This window comes from Dipodomys ordii, unplaced genomic scaffold (assembly GCF_000151885.1).
Source record: "Dipodomys ordii isolate 6190 unplaced genomic scaffold, Dord_2.0 Scaffold30, whole genome shotgun sequence".
Taxonomy (NCBI): domain Eukaryota; kingdom Metazoa; phylum Chordata; class Mammalia; order Rodentia; family Heteromyidae; genus Dipodomys; species Dipodomys ordii.
The window spans coordinates 10007059-10025862 of NW_012267246.1; the positions used below are offsets into that span (position 1 = coordinate 10007059).

An 18804-nucleotide genomic window follows, 5' to 3' on the forward strand; every position below is an offset into this window, starting at 1 on the left:
GTTGAATCAGCCTAAACTTTTGGTAGGCAGGCAGTCTATCACTTAGATCACTCCTCAGCCCATTTTGCTTCAATTTTATTGTTTATGTCTTCGAATAGTTGGTTAAAGTGGTTTAAATGTAACATGTCCATTGTGTTTATAGCACATCTTGGTTGGTCAGTGACAACCTTTTCATCATTCTTCTCCCCTACCTAAATTATTTTTCAAATAGTCTGGCATTTAAGCCTGGCTAGCTTGGACTGCAATCCATTTTGTGCTTCCCAAGTAGCCATGATAACCAGTGTAAACTGTTCAATTTTTTTTGGGTCCAGTCGTGGAGCCTGAACTCTGGGCCTGGGTGCTGTCCCTCAGCTCTTCAGCTCAAGGCTAGCACTCTACCACTTGAGCCACAGTGCGACTTACGGCTTTTTTCTTTTGCTTATGTGGTGCTGAGGAATCAAACCCATGGCCTGATGCATGCAAGGCAAATGCTCTACCACTGAGCCACCTTCCCAGCCCAGAACATACATCTTCTTGAGCCTTTACTTAGTAGTCAGTTTTTAGTTTCATTCTGCTATTTTCATACATGTGTGTGTGTGTGTCTGTGTGTGTGTAAGTCGTATGTAGTAATTCATCCTCCTTCACCCTCAAAATAGAGGAAGATGTATTTACTTCTAGCTTACTCTGGTACGCTAGAAAATTAATTTCTAGTTGTAGCCAGTTAAAAACTGATACAAAGAAAATACAATTGATGATATCTTAAGGTACTGCTTAATCTTTTGGGAAAATACTGTTCTTCATACCTTTTGTCCCTGAAATGGTGTCCACATGTATGAATGTTTACATTGACATCGTGACATCAGGTTGGATGGGGTCTTTGGATCTTCCATTCTCTGTTACCAAATATAGTAGCTTGTTAGATGTGTGATCAGGTCTTTCCTAGCCTGGCCGACCCAAGTAGTTCTTGGCTCAGCTGACCTCACCCTGGTTCTCCAAGGCTCTAGCACCTGCACCTGTGTCTCCAGCAGCCCAGTGTAAGTCAGACTGCAGGTCTATTGTGCCATCCTTCTGCAGGCTCAAGGAAGCACACTTGCTTCCCCTTCAACTGTCTTCTGAATCTCCCCTTGCAGGAATATGAGAACTGTGGGTTCCACCCCTAGCCTACAGTAATTCAGTGACCTGCATTGTTAAGGATTAGGGCATCTGTGAGTTAGCATGAAAGGCCATATCTTTCCAGAATCCTGTAGACTCCTACTCAGAACTTCAAAGCAATGAAAAACAGACTACTAATACATTAAACAACATTAATAAATTACACTAATACCATAAAAATCCAGACATTCAAAAAAGGTTAGTTTGATTTATATAAAGTTCAAAACTAGACATGCTACTCTGTAATATTAGGAGCCAGGTAGTGGCTATCTATGAGAAGAGGGTTTTATTTGCTTCTTTTTGTGAAATTGTTATGCCTATTATACCTAAAAGGATTATATACAATGAATTTTCAGCTTCTAAACTTGAACTCCCCTAAAATTCACTGGAAATTTGCTATCTGAAACCTCTCTACTAAATAACAACCTTCTCGTTAGGAGATCTGTAGAGGCCTTTATTTGTATGCCATCACTATGGTTATATTTTCATTATTACAAAATTAGTATGCTCCTTGGTTTCTTTGAGGTTAGAATTTTAGTATTTACATTGTAAAAATTGCTTAAAGTTACAGCATTTGAACAAGTTTTACACTTTTGATAAACACAAACTGTTGTATTTGGAAAAAATTATAAAATACTAATCTCTGTAAAAGTAATAAGACAAATGCATGAGACCTATTTTAGAGTTTATTTTTCATAGATGTTCACCCACTGGAACAAGAGCAAAACCTGCATTCGTTGAAGGGCCATAAGCATCTCCGTAAGTTGGCGTCCAGTAATAGTGCTTCTTCAGGCCATTGGACACTTCTGCAAGGTACACATGTTCATCTACCACGTACGGATTGACATCTGTGTTGTTCGCTTTCAGATGGCCCTCTTCAATTAAATCTGAATATGCCTAGGAGTTTTAAGGAAAACTATAAGAATACAATTTTCAATTTATAGTGCTTAAACAAATGTAAATATTCCACTTAGCCGGGTGCTATTGTTTTTTGTTTGTTTGTTGGTTGTGGGGCTTGAACTCTGGGCCTGGGCGCCATTCCTCAGCTCTTCAACTCAAGGCTCTACCACTTACGCCACAGCACCACTTCCGGTTTTCTGGTGGTTTATTGGAGATGAGTCTCATGGATTTTCCTGCCCAGGCTGGCTTTGAACCAGTATCCTCAGATCTTAGCCTCTTCAGTAGCTAGGATTACAGGTATGAGCCATCAGCACCCAGCTTGCTATTGTTTTTTTGTTTGTTTTGGTACTGGTCCTAGGGCTTCAACTCAAGGCCTGGGTGCTGTCCAGAGATACTTTTGTTTTGTTTTGCTTTTTTGTGCTCAAGGCTAGAGAGCTACCACTTAAGTTACAGCTCCACTTCCAGCTCTTTTTTTTTTTTTTTTTAAGTCTCATGGCTTGGAACCATAATCCTCAGGTCTCAGCTTCCTGAGTAGCTAAGATTATAGGCATGAGCAAACAGTGTCTAGCTGCAAAACTTACTTCTAAGTTTTAATGTACAAGGCATGTTTTGTCATTTGGTGGTTCCTGGAGTTAATTCTTTTTTTTTTTTTTTTTTTTGCCAGTCCTGGGGCTTGAACTCGGCTGCCTGGGCACTGTCCCTGAACTTATCTTGCTTGAGGCTAGCACTCCACCACTTGAGCCACAGCACCACTTCTGGCTTTTTCTGTTTATGTGGTACTGAGGAATAGAACGCAGGGCTTCATGCATGCTAGGCAAACACTCTACCACTGAGCCACATTCCCAGCCCTTTATACCACTAACTTTATGGATCATAAATATACCACCAACTTTATGGATCATAAGTCTGATAGTCAAAATTCTCAAATCCCACAAGTGCTCTTAAGACAGGTTGTAGTAGACAAAACGAGCAGCATTGTTCCAATGCTCTCAAAATACCACAGGAACCTGGCTTGATGGTGTGTGTTGAAATCCCAGAAATGCAGGGGCTGAGGCAAATCTGATGAATAAGTAGGAATTCATTCCTCAAAAAAAAAAAAAAAAATCAGAGCCCCATGTTTGGACATAGGATTGTATGGAGTTTGTGAACCCTCGAAATGAGTCTATGAATTTAAGCCAAGAAAATACCACAGCATTTGATATTGACCTACTAGTTATTCTTCACTTTAGAATGTTTAAATCTCCAGCAGACCCTTGGTGTCTAAGTATGCCAAGCAAACCTGGCACTGCCGTGTTCCGGTTGCCATTCTATGAAACAAACAGAAACTGAAACACTGAAAGATTTAAGAATTTGGTTTGCTTTCTGTTTAGCTTGTCATTAGCAATAGTTCCAAAGTCAGATTATATAGCTTCTAAAATGTACAACTACTAAAGCATATGGATACTCTAAAATTGTGGTTTTTTTAGACAAAAGTTTGTGCTTTATTAAGGTAGTCACAGTAGGATTCTGTAAGTCTTTTGGCAAATTCTGAGTATTTTAACATATTTTTTTCTGAATGAAAGCTGTTACTATGAGTTTGTTTTGTACTATCACGGACTCTCAGGATTTATGTGAACAACATACCAAATGTTTTTTACAGTTTGTACCATATGTCTGTAGTTCTGTCTTCATACAATTCTGAGGAAATAGTTGGAGATTTTGCTACCTCAAATCAGTAATTTTTTGTTTTTGTTGGTCATGGGGCTTGAACTCAGGGCCTGGGCATTGACCCTGAGCCACTTTACTCAGACTTAACACACTACCACTTTGAGTCATAGTACCACTTTAGGTTTTCTGGTGGTTAATTGGAGAGAAGAGTCTCACGGCCTTTCCTGCGTGAGATAACATGGAACCGTGATCCTCAGGTCTCAGCTTCCTGAGTAGCTAGCATTACAGGCATGAGCCTCCCACATCCAGCTTGTTTTTTGTTTTTGTAGTTTGTTTTACTTTAGAGGAACTGGAGCTGCATAATTCAGTGCTCTTTAATACCAGTATATGGTATGTAGTATTTTACTATTTTTTAACCATAAAACTTTCCTGTAGCTGATTTTTAGGATTTATATTAAAACAAACTGTAGTGTTTCCCTATACTCTGTAACCTTTCCTAAGGTCCCTATAAATGTCTAAAGCTGTAAAGACATCCCAGGAAAATCTTTTATTGAAGAAAACTTACCACACATGTAGCTTCATCAAATTTGTTTCCCCAAATGTAAATATTACTTAATATGGGATTTATTTTCATTGAGTTTGAAAGTGCAATAAGTCCTTCTCCATCTATCTGGTTGCTGACTACTGACAGTCTGTAGAAAAACAAAAGGTAGTAACAGTGGAAATCATTTTCACAAAACAACACATAACAGCAACATTTATGCCATCCCTTTCTTGTGTAATTCTTAGTATTCTAAACATTTTTATGTGATGATCAAAATATTAATCATATAATTCCTAAAGCCCAAGAAATTTAGTTTTATCACTAAATGCTTCATATCTCTAGGAATGCTGCTCAGAAAGTCTTTGTGTTTTAACATGTTTGAAAATACTTAAATTATAGTGTCTTTGTCATGTTGAATGCTTATGGCTTTTCTGTTAGAATTCCGGATAAATGATATAAACAAGGAATTTTTCATGAATTTTAACAAACAAATAACTAGAATTAGTCTTTTTTTTTTTTTTCTTGTTCTGTGTTTTTGTTTTTGGCAGAGCAAGGACTTGAACTCAGCTGATGTTCTACTTTTTTTTTCATTTTGTCAGTCTTGGGGCTTAAACTCTGGGCCTGGGTGCTGTCCCTCAGCTCTTCAGCTCAATGCTAGCACTGTACCATTTGAGCCACAGCACCACTTCCAGTTGTCTGGTGGTTTATTGGAGATCCTCAGATCTCAGCCTCCTGAGTAGCTAGGATTACAGGTGTGAGCCACTGGTGCCTGGTTGGTATTCTACTTTTTGAGCCACTTCCTCATCCTGCTTTTTGCTGGTTATTTTAGAGATGGAGTCCTTTGAACTTTTCTGCCAGAGCTGGCTTTGAACCCAAGATCCTCCAGCTCTCAACCTCATATATATATAATTATAGACGTAAGACATTATACTTAGCTGGGCACCAGCGGCTCACGCCTGTAATCCTAGCTACTCAGAGGCTGAGATCTGAGGATTGTGGTTCAAAGCCAGCCCTGGCAGGAAAGTCTGTGAGACTCTTATCTCCAATAAACCACTAGAAAACCAGAAGTGGCGCTATGGCTTAAGTGGTAGAGCACTCGCCTTGAGCTGAAAAGCTCAGGGACAGTGCCCAGAGTTCAAGCCCCACAACAAACCAACCAAAAAAAAAAAATTATACTTGAAAAACAAACCAAATGTGGGCTGGGAAGGTGGCTCAGTGGTAGAGCGCTTGCCTTGCAAGCCTGAGGCCCTGGGTTCGATTCCTCAGCACCACATAAGCAAAAAGGAAAAAAAAGCCGGAAGTGGCGCTGTGGCTCAAGTGGTAGAGCGCTAGCCTTGAGCTGAAGAGCTGAGGGACAGCGCCTAGGCCCAGAGTTCAAGCCCCACGACTGGACCCCCCCCCCAAAAAAAAAAAAGAAAGAAAAACAAACCAAATGTTTTATATAACTTAATATGGTTTAGAAAATGGATTTTCACATTTCATGATTTTAAAAGATTGAGGTTAATATTCTAAAAGGATAAGATTTTGATTATTTTGATTAAATATAAAAGCATACTAACGCTTTAAGACTCCTGTTGTATGAAGTTAGCGTTTCGCTGAGATAAATTGCTCCTGCACTTTCTATTCTGTTAAAAGAAAGATCAATTACTTCCAAGGTAGTATTGCTTTTCAGTACAGCAGCCAGATATACCATTCCATCTCGAGTTATCTTATTGCTGGAGAAAGAAAATATTTAGTAATATTGTAAAATAGAGTAGTGTTTTTTGTTTATAGCAGCAGTAAGATGCTTGAAATCCTGTAATAGTACTTTCCATTTTAGTAACTTCAACTTCCAAGAAAGTTGATGAAAATTAACCATAAAATACAGCCTCTATCTTGCTGGTATAACTGTTTGTTTGCCCTTTTAAGAGATATAATACAGAATGCACAATATTCAAGCTTAGGATAATAGTGTAACAGAAGCATCCCATGTACTATGACATTTCTGTAGATTATTGTCATGACCTAACTCCCAAATTCCTAGTGTGCAAATGCTCATTTACCAGCTGACATCCAGGTAGCGCAAGCTGCTATTCAGGTGCAAGCCCTCGCACAGCTGTTGCATGCCGTCATTTTTTATTCCATGCTTACACATATGCAGCTCAATAAGGCAGTGGTTTTCTTTCAACATATTTCCCACATGGACAGTAGACTCATCCTAAAAATACATAATTGTGGCTCTAAGTTGCAGTTTTGAAGCACTATATTGCTGGTGTTTAGATTACCTTTGTCTTTTTTTTTAAAAATAAAGCTTGTTATGTAGTCTAGGATGACCTTGAACTCTGAACCTGCCTCAGTCTCCCAGGTTGCTAGGATTATAGGCATGTGCCACCATGCCAAGCCCCAAAGAGTATCTTTTTTTTTCTTTTTCTTTTTTTGCCAGTCCTGGGACTTGAACTCAGCTCCTGAACACTACCTGAGTTGCTTTTGCTCAACTACCACTTAGCCACAGTGCCACTTCCACCTTTTTCTGTTTATGTGGTTCTGAGGAATCAAACCCAGGGCTTCATGCATGCTAGGCAAGCACTCTACCACTAAGCCACATTCCTAGCTGCCCAAAGAGTATCTTTCCTTTTTACAAATCCATAGCAGACACTTGTAAAATGAAATTACTTAGTGGCTGGACACTGGTCATTATTACAATGATAATTACTCAGGAGGTTAAAATCTGAGGATTATGGTTCAGAGCCAGCCGAGGCTGGCTTTCCACCAAGGGGGGATGAAAAAGGCCAAAAGTAGAGCTGTAGTTCAAATGGTAGTGCTAACTTGTGCAAAAAAGCTCAGAGACCGTGCCTAAGCCCTGAGTTCAAGCACACGCACATGCACAACTGCAGTGGCTCAGTAATATGAGAAAGATAATTTGGGTTACAAAAATAATTGGCAAGAATTGATACAAATAGGTCATTTCAAAAAAAGTCATGGAAACGGCTTGTTGCATCTTGTACTGCACATGAAACCAACTGCTGTCCTGAGAAGACTCCCACCCTCTCCTGCACAGCCAGCCACTGAACTGCCTTGGCTCCTCATCACCCCTTTGACGGTTCCAAGATGAAACAAGACATTTACCTATCTTGGTTTTTAAATACACTCATTAAACCCTCTGATGTATCTGACTTCTTTTATAATCTTCCCAAATACATGATTTTTTTTTAACTGTATTTTTTTTGTCTTTTCTTTTTTGGTACTGGGGATCGAACCCAGGACGTTGCGCTTGCTAGGCAAGCACTTTGCCACTGAGCTACATCCCAGCCCCAAATACATGATTTTTTTCTGGTCACAGACTTTAAAATGTTTTTTACATTCTAGCCGGGTGCTGGTAGCTCACGCCTGTAATCCTAGCTACTCGGGAAGCTGAGATCTGAGGATCACGGTTCAAAGCCAGCCTGGGCAGGAAAGTCTGTGAGACTTTTATCTCCAGTTAACCACTAGAAAACCAGAAGTGGCACTGTGGCTCAAGTGGTAGAGCACTAGCCTTGAGCTGAAGAGCTGAGGGACAGTGCCCAGAGTTCAAGACCCACGACCAACCCCCCCCACCCCCCAAAAAAAAGTTGCAATCTAGTTGCTTCTAAGCAAAAAGTAGATGTTAATGCAAAGCACTCTTCTAACAAAATAAAACGAATGCTGTAGAGTAGTTTGTGGTAGGAAATCCCTCTCCAGTGATTGTTGTGCAGCATGCCAGGTTTTCTAGTCACTGGAATGCTAATGGACCTGGACAGCCATGTGCCCTTGCAGTGTGGAAGTGCCTTCGGGAACTCCAGAAGTTAGATGAAACCACACAGTCATAGCAGCAAGTGCATGTGCACCAAGATAAACCTGTACCTTCTATTTGCTCCTATGACTTGGGAAAACTTACTTTGTCTAGCTGAATCTCACTTTCCTTCTGTAAAATAGTAAAATGATGTTTCCTTCACAGCATTCAGTAAGTTTGCAAATAAAATGTACCCGACACATAATAAGTATAGTATAGCAAACCCTCGAATCATTTATTGTACAGTATTGCAATCCTGTATCTGATTCATTGAAATTACTGCTGTCATACAGGAAAGATTCTCACAGAAATGCCACATAGTCTGGCATCTTAAAAACACAAACTGACCACTAGAGGGTTCATTACCATTGTGCCTTTGGCTTGGCACAGAGGGCAGGTACACTTGATCTGTACCATGGCTGCATTTTAAGCCTGAAAAAGGAAGCAGCCTTATTAAGGGAGGGAGTGGGAAGAGTGGCACCTGGCATTGGCACTTTTACAGGCTCCTCAGATAGTGTCAACGAAAAATCACAGGTGAGATCCAACATCTTGTAGCTTCTGATCCTGCTACCTAGCGATCAGCCACAGTGAGGAGTATTAAAGCCTTGCGTGCAGTAGCTTTTATATATATATGGGGTGGGGGTGGGGGACACCATAGCTGCCTTAGAGACTAGCAAGCAGACCAGAGCCTACCTGGTCACTATAAACACCTAGACCTGGACCTGTACCAGTACTGGGGATTTAATATTCTTAAATAGATTTGGGGTTAACAATACCACACAACATATTTACAAGAGGGAATGGATTGTGCTTCCAATGTGATTTCACATAGCTCAACATTTCCTCAGGAATATAATCCAGAATTTTTTTTTTTTAATTAAGCCTTCAAATCTGTCATGTCTTCACTTTGGGACCCTTTCCTTCCTGCTTCCTGCCTTCGTGGCTCTGACTTCAGTGTCCTTCCATTAGCTCCCATGACGCCCTGAGCCCTGACTGTACCAGCTGACTGCCTCCACAGACTGCAGCCCCTTTTATAACTACCTCTAGTGTCTAGAAGTTGGTCTAGTTTAGAGTTCCATTTAGATATTTACTGAGTGAAATAAACCATGAATGAAGCAGTTCGCCAGGCATTTTGCTGGTTTTTTTTTTTAAGATTTGTTTATGGAACCATTGGAACTCAATATTTTGAGAGCTTGTAAAGTATGTTTCTCTTATTTATGAGTCTCTTGGACAAATTAAGGTTATCTTTAAGAGCATGATTTAAAACTCTAAAAACTTAGTATAACAAAGTACAGATAGGGAGATACCTATATAGGTAAGAGAACACAAAGCACTTCTGAATAAGAAAAAAACTTTTTTTTTTTGGTCAGTCATGGGCTTGAACTCAGAGCCTGGGCACTGTCCCTGAGCTTTTGTGCCACTTCCAATTTTCTAGCAGTTAATTGGGCACCAGTGGCTTACGCCTGTAATCCTAGCTACTCAGGAGGCTGAGATAAGAAGAATTGAGGTTCAAAGCCAGCCTGGGCATGAAAGTCTGTGAGACTTTTATCTCCAGTTAACCACCAGGAAACCAGAAGTGGTGCTGTGGCTCAAGAGGTAGAGTACTCGCCTTGAGCTGAAGAGCTGAGAGACAGTGCCCAGGTCCAGAGTTCAAGCCCTACAAAGTCTTACAGACTTTTCCTGCCTGGGCTTGATCCTCAGATTTCAGCCTCCTGAGTAGCTAGGATTATAGCTGTGAACCACCGGCACCCGGCTTGAAAAATGGCTTTTAAAAGAATGGTTCATTCTCAGTTATACTAAGGGGGAAACAAGGAGGTCATTAATTTAAAATGACTTAAAGTACTCTGAACTTTAAAGTTCACTTGAACATTGAATTTTAATGTTCACTTCATTATAGAAAGCACTTTGGATATTTTTTACTTTTCCTTGTAGTAAATATATCTTTAGGCCAGTAATAGAATGAATTTATTTCTTAGTGTTTACAATGGACAGAGAAGTAAGTCGCCCAAAAGGATGTTGGAAAAAGCTTTGAAAGAATCACGCACATTTCCATTATCTTTCTATCTCCAGCTAGCACTTCCACGTGCTCATGGTCAGACCTGCCAAGTGCTGCTCACACACTTTGCTGTGTTCATTTATGAACTCAGAAATGGCATCGTTCACTCACATGAATATAACAGAAAGACACTGGCAAGGGATCTTACATCAATGACCTCTAAAACATTAAGCATGAACACTTTTAACTTTTGACATACTTATTCATTCAGAACTTGAGTTTCATGAGGAACAATAAGTGCTTGCTGCTTAAATAAGCAACATCTGAGTACATGTTTAGTTATAAAGTCTTATCAGGAACTAACAAGACATGCTGGTACATACCTGTAATTCCAGCACTAAAGAGGCTGAGGTAGGAGGACTGTGAGCCAGAGGCAAACTAGGATTATATAGAAAACCTGACTTAAAACATGAAAATTTGAGAAAGTTTTTTTTTTTTTTGCCTGTCCTGGGTCTTGAACTCAGGGCCTGGGTTCTATCCCTGAGCCTCTCTGTGCTCAAGGCTAGAACTCTACCACTTGAGTCACAGTGCTACTTCCAGCTGTTTTCTGCTTACATGGTTGTGAGGAATTGAACCCAGGGCTTCATGCATGCTAGGTAAGCACTCTACCACTAAGCCACATTCCCAGGCCCAAGAAAATTTTCATTTGAATAAAACCTTTCATTTCTAACTAGTAGTATACACTATATAAGGAAATTCCTATGCATATTAACATCAGAATTCTGTAGGACCTTAGTTTCAGTCACATTATAGATTAACTACTGTCACTTTGAATACATACCTGTTCACTGTACATTATAGGTCGGTTGAGGTTTATTCCTTTAATTGCTTGGTTTTGAGTTAGGACTGTAGCAAATGCAATCACACTTTGCATTCCCTAAAAACAAATAAATTCATTAGGGAAACATCATATACCAACGCACGCGCGTGCGTGCGTGCGTGCGTGTGTGTGTGTGTGTGTGTGTGTGTGTGTGTGTGTGTGTGTGCAGAGCTTGAACTCAGGGCCTGGCTCTGTCCCTGAGCTGCTTTTGCTCAAGGGTAGCTCCCTACCACTTTAGCCACAGTGCCACTTTGGCTTTTTCTGTGTATGTAGTACTGAGGAATTGAACCCAGGGCTTCATGCGTGCCAGACAAGCACTCTACCACAAGCCACATTCCCAGTACAACCTGAGGGACTTTTTAAAAGCACCTATCTGCTCATGTCACAGCTCAAAGCCTTTCTGTGGTTCACATTTCAAACGACTCTTCTCAGGTATGGACCTTGACAGATCTGGTCTCAGGGAGCCTCAACACTTCTACTTCAACATAACACGTGGACTTTTCAGTATTTGTAGAGTTGTTTGTTTGTTCTGCGTATACTAGTCCTCGGGCTTGCTATCCCTGAGTTTTTTTGCTTAGTGCTTTTGCTCTACCACTTGAGCCACAGCTCCACTTCTGGCTTTTTATGGTAAAATTTTCAGTTCTTAAAATATCTCAATGTTCATGTACCTCCTTCAAAATATGTAAACAATACATTTCTCATTATCAGACCAAATGTAGGCTCAGAGCTACTTTTAGCATCATCATTGTAGTTTGAAACCTCCTTTTTGTTGTTGTTGTTATTATTATTGGTTGTGGGGCTTGAACTCTGGGCCTAGGTGCTGTCCCCCTCAGCTCTTCAGCTCAAGGCGAGTGCTCTAACCACTTGAGCCACAGTACCACTTCCCATTTTCTGAGTCCTTTATTGGAGATAAGCGTATCATGGCCTTTTCTGCCTGGGCTGGCTTTGAACTGTGATCCTCAGATCTCAGCTCCTGAGTAGCTATGATTATAGGCGTGAGCCACCATTGCCTGGTGAAACCTCCTTCTTTAAAAAAAACATAGGTTGAGATGAACTATGGATAATCAGAAATGTTTTTATTATGCTGCCTATTTTTGTATAGTATTTACTATAATCTGATTTTATTAATAGTCTTGAACTACTATGCGAAATGAAAAAACATTTTCTGACACATATTTGGGTTAACCATTAATAAAACGTGTGTGTGTGTGTGTGTGTGTGTGTGTGTGTGTGTGTGTGTATTGTTTGCTCTGTATCTTTCTCTAGGTGGTACTAGGACTTGAACTCAGGGCCTCACCCTTAGCAGGACAAAGCTCTGACACTGAGGACAGGACTCCAGCCCTTAGCTGGTCTCTTGAACAGTTAGTTCTCCAAGCTGATTTCCTGGCCCAAGGGAGGCAGGGGATGGAAAACCCAATGTCTGGGTGATTTTCTCATAAAAAATGTACTCACAAGATCACAGTCACCCAGGTCTAATTTCTCTAAGGATGAGTTAATTTGAAGCATTGTAGCAAAACACATTCCACCTTTATTCTCAATCTTGTTTCCAGTCATTCGGAGGTATTTCAGAGTTTTATTTTTCTGAAAAGGAATGGAATCAAAACAGATATTTACATTCTCTCTCTCTCTCTCTCTCTCTCTCTCTCCTCTCTCTCTTTGCCAGTCCCAGGACTTGAACTCTGGGCCTGAGTTTTTTGCTTAAGACTAGGCCTCTACCACTTGAGCCACTTCTAGCTTTGTGTGAGTAGTTTATTGGAGATGAATCTCACAGACTTTCCTGCCCAGGCTGGCTTTGAACCACAATCCTCAGGTCCCAGCCCAATGAATAGCTAGGTTTACAGGCATGAGCCACCGGCACCCAGCAATTTACATCTTTTTTTTTTTAATTTAATTTTATTTGTGAACATACTGTACAGAGGGGTTACAATTACATGGGCAGGATAATGCGTACATTTCTTACCAAGCATTGCAGCCTCCTCCTTTGTTTACCCTTCACATCCCTTCCCAGCCTCCCCCCCCCCCCCCCAACCCCACCCCTCCCCCCCCCCCCACCGACGTTGTAAAGCTCCTTTTGGACATGACAACTTGTACTTCTCATTGTTGCAACAGGTCCACCTGTATCCTTAAACAAAGCAATTTACATCTTAATCTACAGCATTTTCTACATAAAATGAGTTAGAAGGCAACATTACTGTTTGTAGATTCATATTTTTTCACTGGAAGCAGAACAGTTACTTAAAAGTAACACTGAATAAAAGAAAAAATTAGAAATAATGATCAAACAACAGTCATCCAAGCAATAACTAGTGATGAATGCAGATTTTAATAAACTTTCCTTCCACTGGAAACTCTGTAAATTATTTCCTAAAAAATTAACCCTTTTAAAGTGTAACAGTTCAGTAGCATTTATTACATGAGCATTGCTTACAGCTAGTTGAAAACATTTTTATCATCTTTGACAGTATCCTGTGCTATTGCCATTAAGCAAGCATAACCTCTCTCCCTACACCTGTGTATCTCTCTTCTTTCTCTCTGTCTTTGTCTCTGTCGCTCTCTTTTTCCCCTATCTCTCTCCCCTTCCCTCCCCATGCTCTGGATCAAACCCACAGCTTCATGAATGCTCAGCAAGTGTTAATTCACTGATACACGTGTGTGCACACACACAAACACACACGCACACGTGCACGCATGCACTGAGGAAAAAGCCAAAGCACAGCACCCAGGCTCCAAGTTCAAGCCTACCAACAAAAATAACAAAAAAGCAACAAAAAAGAAATTAATATTCAAAAAATGGTTAGAGGCATATACGTGCTTACTTGTAGGGCTTTAGCAATCAATTCTCCACCATCAGCCTGAATGTCATTAAACATAAGATTTAAGTAAACGATAGACGGCTGTTTCTGTAATGAAGAACAGAAAGAAGCTATTACGCAGGCATTTTAGGAAATCCATCAATTACACAGGTTTTATGTTTTTGGGTGTTGATTGACCCAAAGATAATCTTTGACCTCCAAAGATAATCTTTATACCTCAGGAAAACTGAATCCCAGCAAAAGCACTGACCTGAAGGGAAAAGAGCATTCTTGTTTAAAAATGCAAGTGAAAGGAAAACAGTCTTTAGAGTTTTAGCAAGTTCTAAGTGTGGTTCTGCCTTACATGTGTCACCATGGTGTACAAATCTGAAAATGATGACCAAGTGGCTCTTGGTGCCAGCTCTGCTGAGACTAACCCTGAGTGGGGTTCCCTGTGTTTCAAGTGTTAGAAATACAGCCCAGAGTTCTGGACCCTCGATGCTTTGCCTTGAGAGAGAGAGAGAGAAAGAGAGAGAGAAAGAGAGAGAGAGAGAGTGTGCATTTCCTATAAGTGGAAATAATATGTTGTAGGAATATCATACCTGTAGCAGTTTTGCAGCATAGTATGCACCAGTATTCCCGATAAAGTTATATCTAGCATCCACACCTGGAGGACACAAAGCACAGAAAGAGATGTTCCTTGCAGAATGGAAGCAATACAACCCAAAGGGGAGAGTTGGGGGGACAGGGAGGAGACTAGTGATTCCGAGGGGAGGGGAGGGGAGGGGAGGGAGGAGAGTAGTGACTCTTAATGAAGCATACCACTGATACACGAATGATTCTTCAGAACTTTGGAAAGAATGCAAAAGTCTTCACCTGTTACCCTCTGTACTTGGACTAAGCGATTGTTACCAGCAATGTTTAATGTGATTTCTGTTACCATTCTAAAATACATGAAAATAACAGCAAACAAAAGCAAAGATGTTAAAATTCAAAGAAATCCAGTGAGGAACTATTATTTTCTTCATGTATAAATAACATTTGCTGGAACTAAGTATGGAGTAGACTTACATCAAGTACTTACACCAGATAAAAACTACTGGACATCTAGACTTTAATATTCTGTACAATTTAATCTCTCTCTCTCTCTCACACACACACACACACACACAAAGAATCCCCATTCTATACATAAAAACATTGAGAACTGATGATCTGGTGAAGTTCACCTAGCTCATAGGCTTGTTGAAGACTTTAGGGTGCCCAATCTAGGGCTGTTCCTCTACCACCTCTAAGACCATCAAACCATGGAAATGCCCAACCTGGGCACTGATGTCTCATGCCTATAATTCTAGCTGCTCAGGAAACAGATCTGAGGATTGTGGTTCAAAACTAGCTCTGACAGGAAAGTCTGTGAGACTCCTTATCTTCAACTAACCTCCAAAAAGCTAAAAGTGGAGGTGTAGGTCAAGTGGTAAAATGTCAACCTTGAAGGGAAGAAGCTAAGGGATAGCACCTAGGTCCTTAGTTCAAATCCCAGTACCAGTACACACACACACACACACACACACATGTGTATTACCAAGCCATTTTCATGTCTTTAAATCACTGACTTGTTAGGATTTTCACAGAAATAGTGAACACTACGAGGTCATCGAGTATTTGCCTTCCTTACCCCTTTTTCATTGCTGTATCCACTTCTTGGAGTATGTGCTCAATGAAAGGATTAATCGTACGTGATTTTTCCATACACAGAATAACATACTGTTCCTTGAGACCAGGTGCAGATTCTGAAGCTTTTGAAAAATAAGTGCATCCATCACAATATGCTAATTATTGAAGAAGTTTGCTATCAAAGATGTGTATGTGTGAAGATGATGAGGGAAAGAAGAAAATAATGGAAGAATAAAAATGCCACTTTGAAAATGAGGATTACATCCATAAAGTGTGGGTTAACCCTGGCTTGGTGATACAAAAGAAAAAGTATCTATGGGGCTAGGAAGGTGGTTCAGTGGTAGAGCGCTTGCCTTGTATGCATGAGGCCCTGGGTTTGATTCCTCAGCACCACATAAGCAGAAGAAAAAGTCCAGAAGAGGTGCTGTGGCTCAAGTGGTAGAGCGCTAGCCTTGAGCTGAAGAGCTGAGGGACAGCGCCCAGGCCCAGAGTTCAGGCCCACGACTGGACCCCCCCCCCAAAAAAAGGAAAAGTATCCTCTACCATGTGCAAAGCCTGGTAGCTCTGAGAAATGATGTGTAGATCACTAAATGTGAAATAAGTTAAAAAACATTTTGCATAAGATCATGGAACTTTTTTTTTTTTTGGTCCTGAAGCTTGAACTCTGGGCCTAGGCACTGTCCCTGAGATCTTTGTGCTCAAGGCTAGCGCTCTACCACTTGAGCCACAGCACCACTTCCAGCTTTTTGAATAGTTAGAAGAGTCTCATGGACTTTCCGGGCCAGGCTGGCTTTGAGTCATGCTCCTCAGATCTCATCCTCCTGAGCAGCTAGGATTACAGGTGTGAGCCACTAGTGCTCAGCTGGAATTTATTCTTTTTAAGGGGAATGTGCAAATGAAGATGACTCCAAATTCTAACCCACTGTGACACAATGGGTTCCAGCGACTCAAGCTTCCTTAAACTAGCTCCCAAATAAAGGCAATTTTATCAACAATCTAAGTCCAGAAGGATCTGAAAATGTGTCTGGTCCCATAGATCTCTTTGGTACCCTGTATACCATCCAGGCATCTTCTAACAAAACTGGCTTATTAAAACACCACCAACTTTCATTTCCTATTCCTAAAGCTGACTTTTTTCCTGGAAAGTTCTTAAAAATGAGACTCTCTCTCTCTCTCCCCCCCCCTCTCTGTCCCTCCCTCCTTCCCTCCCTGCCACCCTCCCCTCCTCCCCCCCCCTCAGCTTGAACTCTGGACCTGGGCGCTGTCCCTCAGCTCTTCAGTTCAAGACTAGTGCTCTACCACTTGAGCTTATTGGAGATAAGAGTCCATCCAGTCTTTCCTGCCAGGGCTGGCTTTCAACAGTGATCCTCAGATCTCAGCCTCCTGAGTAGGTAGGATTACAGGCATGAGCCACCACACCCGGTGCATCTTTCCTTAACAGTCTTACTATTTTCAAACATTTTCTACAGGCCCAGGTTTTCTGAGGTGAAAAGTTAAAGTGTTACTTTTCTAAGAGGCATGGGTCATGGTCTCTGCTGTCTACCTTTTGTGTATGTCTCTTTAAATGTCTGTGACCTGAGATCTGGATTTTGGGGAACTGACTTAAGTGTTGACATCTCAGAAATATCCTTTGCTGAGTGGATTCCTATCCTATAAGAATTAAAGAGTTAGGGGCTGGGAAGGTGGCTCAGTGGTAGAGCACTTGCCTTGGATGGCTGAGGCCCTGAGTTTGATTCCTCAGCACCACATAAGCAAAAAAAGAAAAAAGCCGGAGGTGGCGCTGTGGCTCAAGTGGTAGAGCACTAGCCTTGAGCTGAAGAGCTGAGGGACAGCGCCCAGGTCCAGACAGAGTTCAGGCCCCATGACAGGACCCCCCCCCAAAAAAGAAAGAGTTTGCTAAAGAGATCTGCAAAACAAGACTGAGGATGAAAGGAAATAAATTTACATTTACCAGCTCACATATATATATATTTTTAAAGAACTAAATTTGAGGAAGGGGAAACAAAGGAGGAGGCAACAATGCTTGATAAGAAATGTACTCATTACTTTGCCCAAGTAATTGTAACCCCTCTGTACGGTATTTTCACAAAAATGTAGGAAAATGTCTGTTTTTCAATTGAAATATATAAATAAATATAAAACGCATAAATACAAAAAGAAAACAAAATTTGAGTGTTTGGGCACAGTTTGATGTGTTTGTTTTTTAAATAACATTATAAAGTGTTCTCACGTCATTATTCTCTGGAAAAATTTAAACGTCCTGCAGGCCAGGTAGCAGTGGCTAATGTTTACTAACCATCCATCCCATTTGGGAGTCTGGGAATAGGAGGATGGTGGTTTTAAGGCTCGGAGTGTCTAGGGGGCCCTCGGGAGGCCCCGATGGCCGCGCTCGCCTGGGGCCTGGGGGCCGAGGTCTACGCGGCAGGCCTCACGCCGTCGACCCCACACGAGGCGGACCCCGCGGGGCCTCGGGTTTGGAGGAGGCGCCGCAAACTCCCCGGGGATGGGCCGGGCGGAGCGACCGGCGCGCTCGCGTGTGTCCTCCGGGCCAGGAGGTGCCCTCCTCCTTACCGAGCTGGCCCTTCGAGACCGAGGCCCTGGTGAAGGCCTGGGTGCGGCCCTGAGACCGGGACTTGCTGTCCTTCTTTTTCCAGCTCCTCGGCATGCTGGCCTCACTCCGCAGGACAGCAATGGCGGCCCGGACGGCGCTGCCATGGCGACCGTACACGCGCTACCCCAGGCGCCCTACGCTAGGAGAGGGGCGGGGACTATGGCGTTGCCTTGGTGACCGCAGGTGCACCGCCCGAGCCTCAGAATGCTGGAGGAGATGGAGGCGGGGCCACGGCGCTGCCATGGCGACCGCAGGTACACCGCCCGAGCCTCAGAATGCTGGAGGAGATGGAGGCGGGGCCACGGCGCTGCCATGGCGACCGCAGGTACACCGCCCAAGCCAGAGTGCTGGAGGAGGTAGAGGCGGGGCCGCGGTAGGTGCACCGCCCAAGCCACAGAATGCTGGAGATGGAGGCGGGGCCACGGCGCTGCCATGGCTACCGCAGGTGCACCGCCCAAGCCACAGAGTGCTGGAGGAGATGGGGATGGAGGGGCCCACGGTGCTGCCATGGCGACCGCGCGTGCGCCGCCCAAACCCTGGGCAGGCCGCAGGTAGGGCTCACGGGGCGGGCGGAGACGGGGTCTGGCGCGCGCAGGCCCGGCCCGCCAGGTGGGAGGGGTTTGAGGAGGGTGGGGCTAGGCGCCTCGGCAGCTCCTGGCCGCGTCCTCTTGGACTGAGAGGTCTGAGCAGTGCTGGGCCTAGCTGGTCTTAGTGCTTGGCCCTGGGATCGCCGAGAGCGGAGTCCCGAGGGATGTAGCGGGCCGGGGTGGACCACCGATATAACCCTTGGCCCGGCCCTCGGCCCCGAAGCGCGCTCAGCCTTCGGGGACCTGTGAGGGGAG

At 42.6% G+C, this 18804-nt stretch overlaps 1 protein-coding gene across 1 annotated transcript; it reads right to left on the bottom strand.

The window, feature by feature from the left end:
• Positions 1-1763: 1763 nt before the first annotated feature.
• Positions 1764-18016, bottom strand: Lrrc34 (leucine rich repeat containing 34). Its single transcript, XM_013016149.1, has 11 exons — positions 17923-18016; positions 15353-15473; positions 14500-14621; positions 14280-14344; positions 13702-13785; positions 12338-12466; positions 10847-10942; positions 6265-6419; positions 5782-5937; positions 4244-4370; positions 1764-2028 (listed from the first exon to the last, which is right to left on the bottom strand). Exons 1-11 carry the CDS (start codon positions 18014-18016, stop codon positions 1825-1827), a joined length of 1353 nt encoding a protein of 450 aa, XP_012871603.1. The 3' UTR covers positions 1764-1824.
• Between the last annotated feature and the right edge of the window lie 788 nt (positions 18017-18804).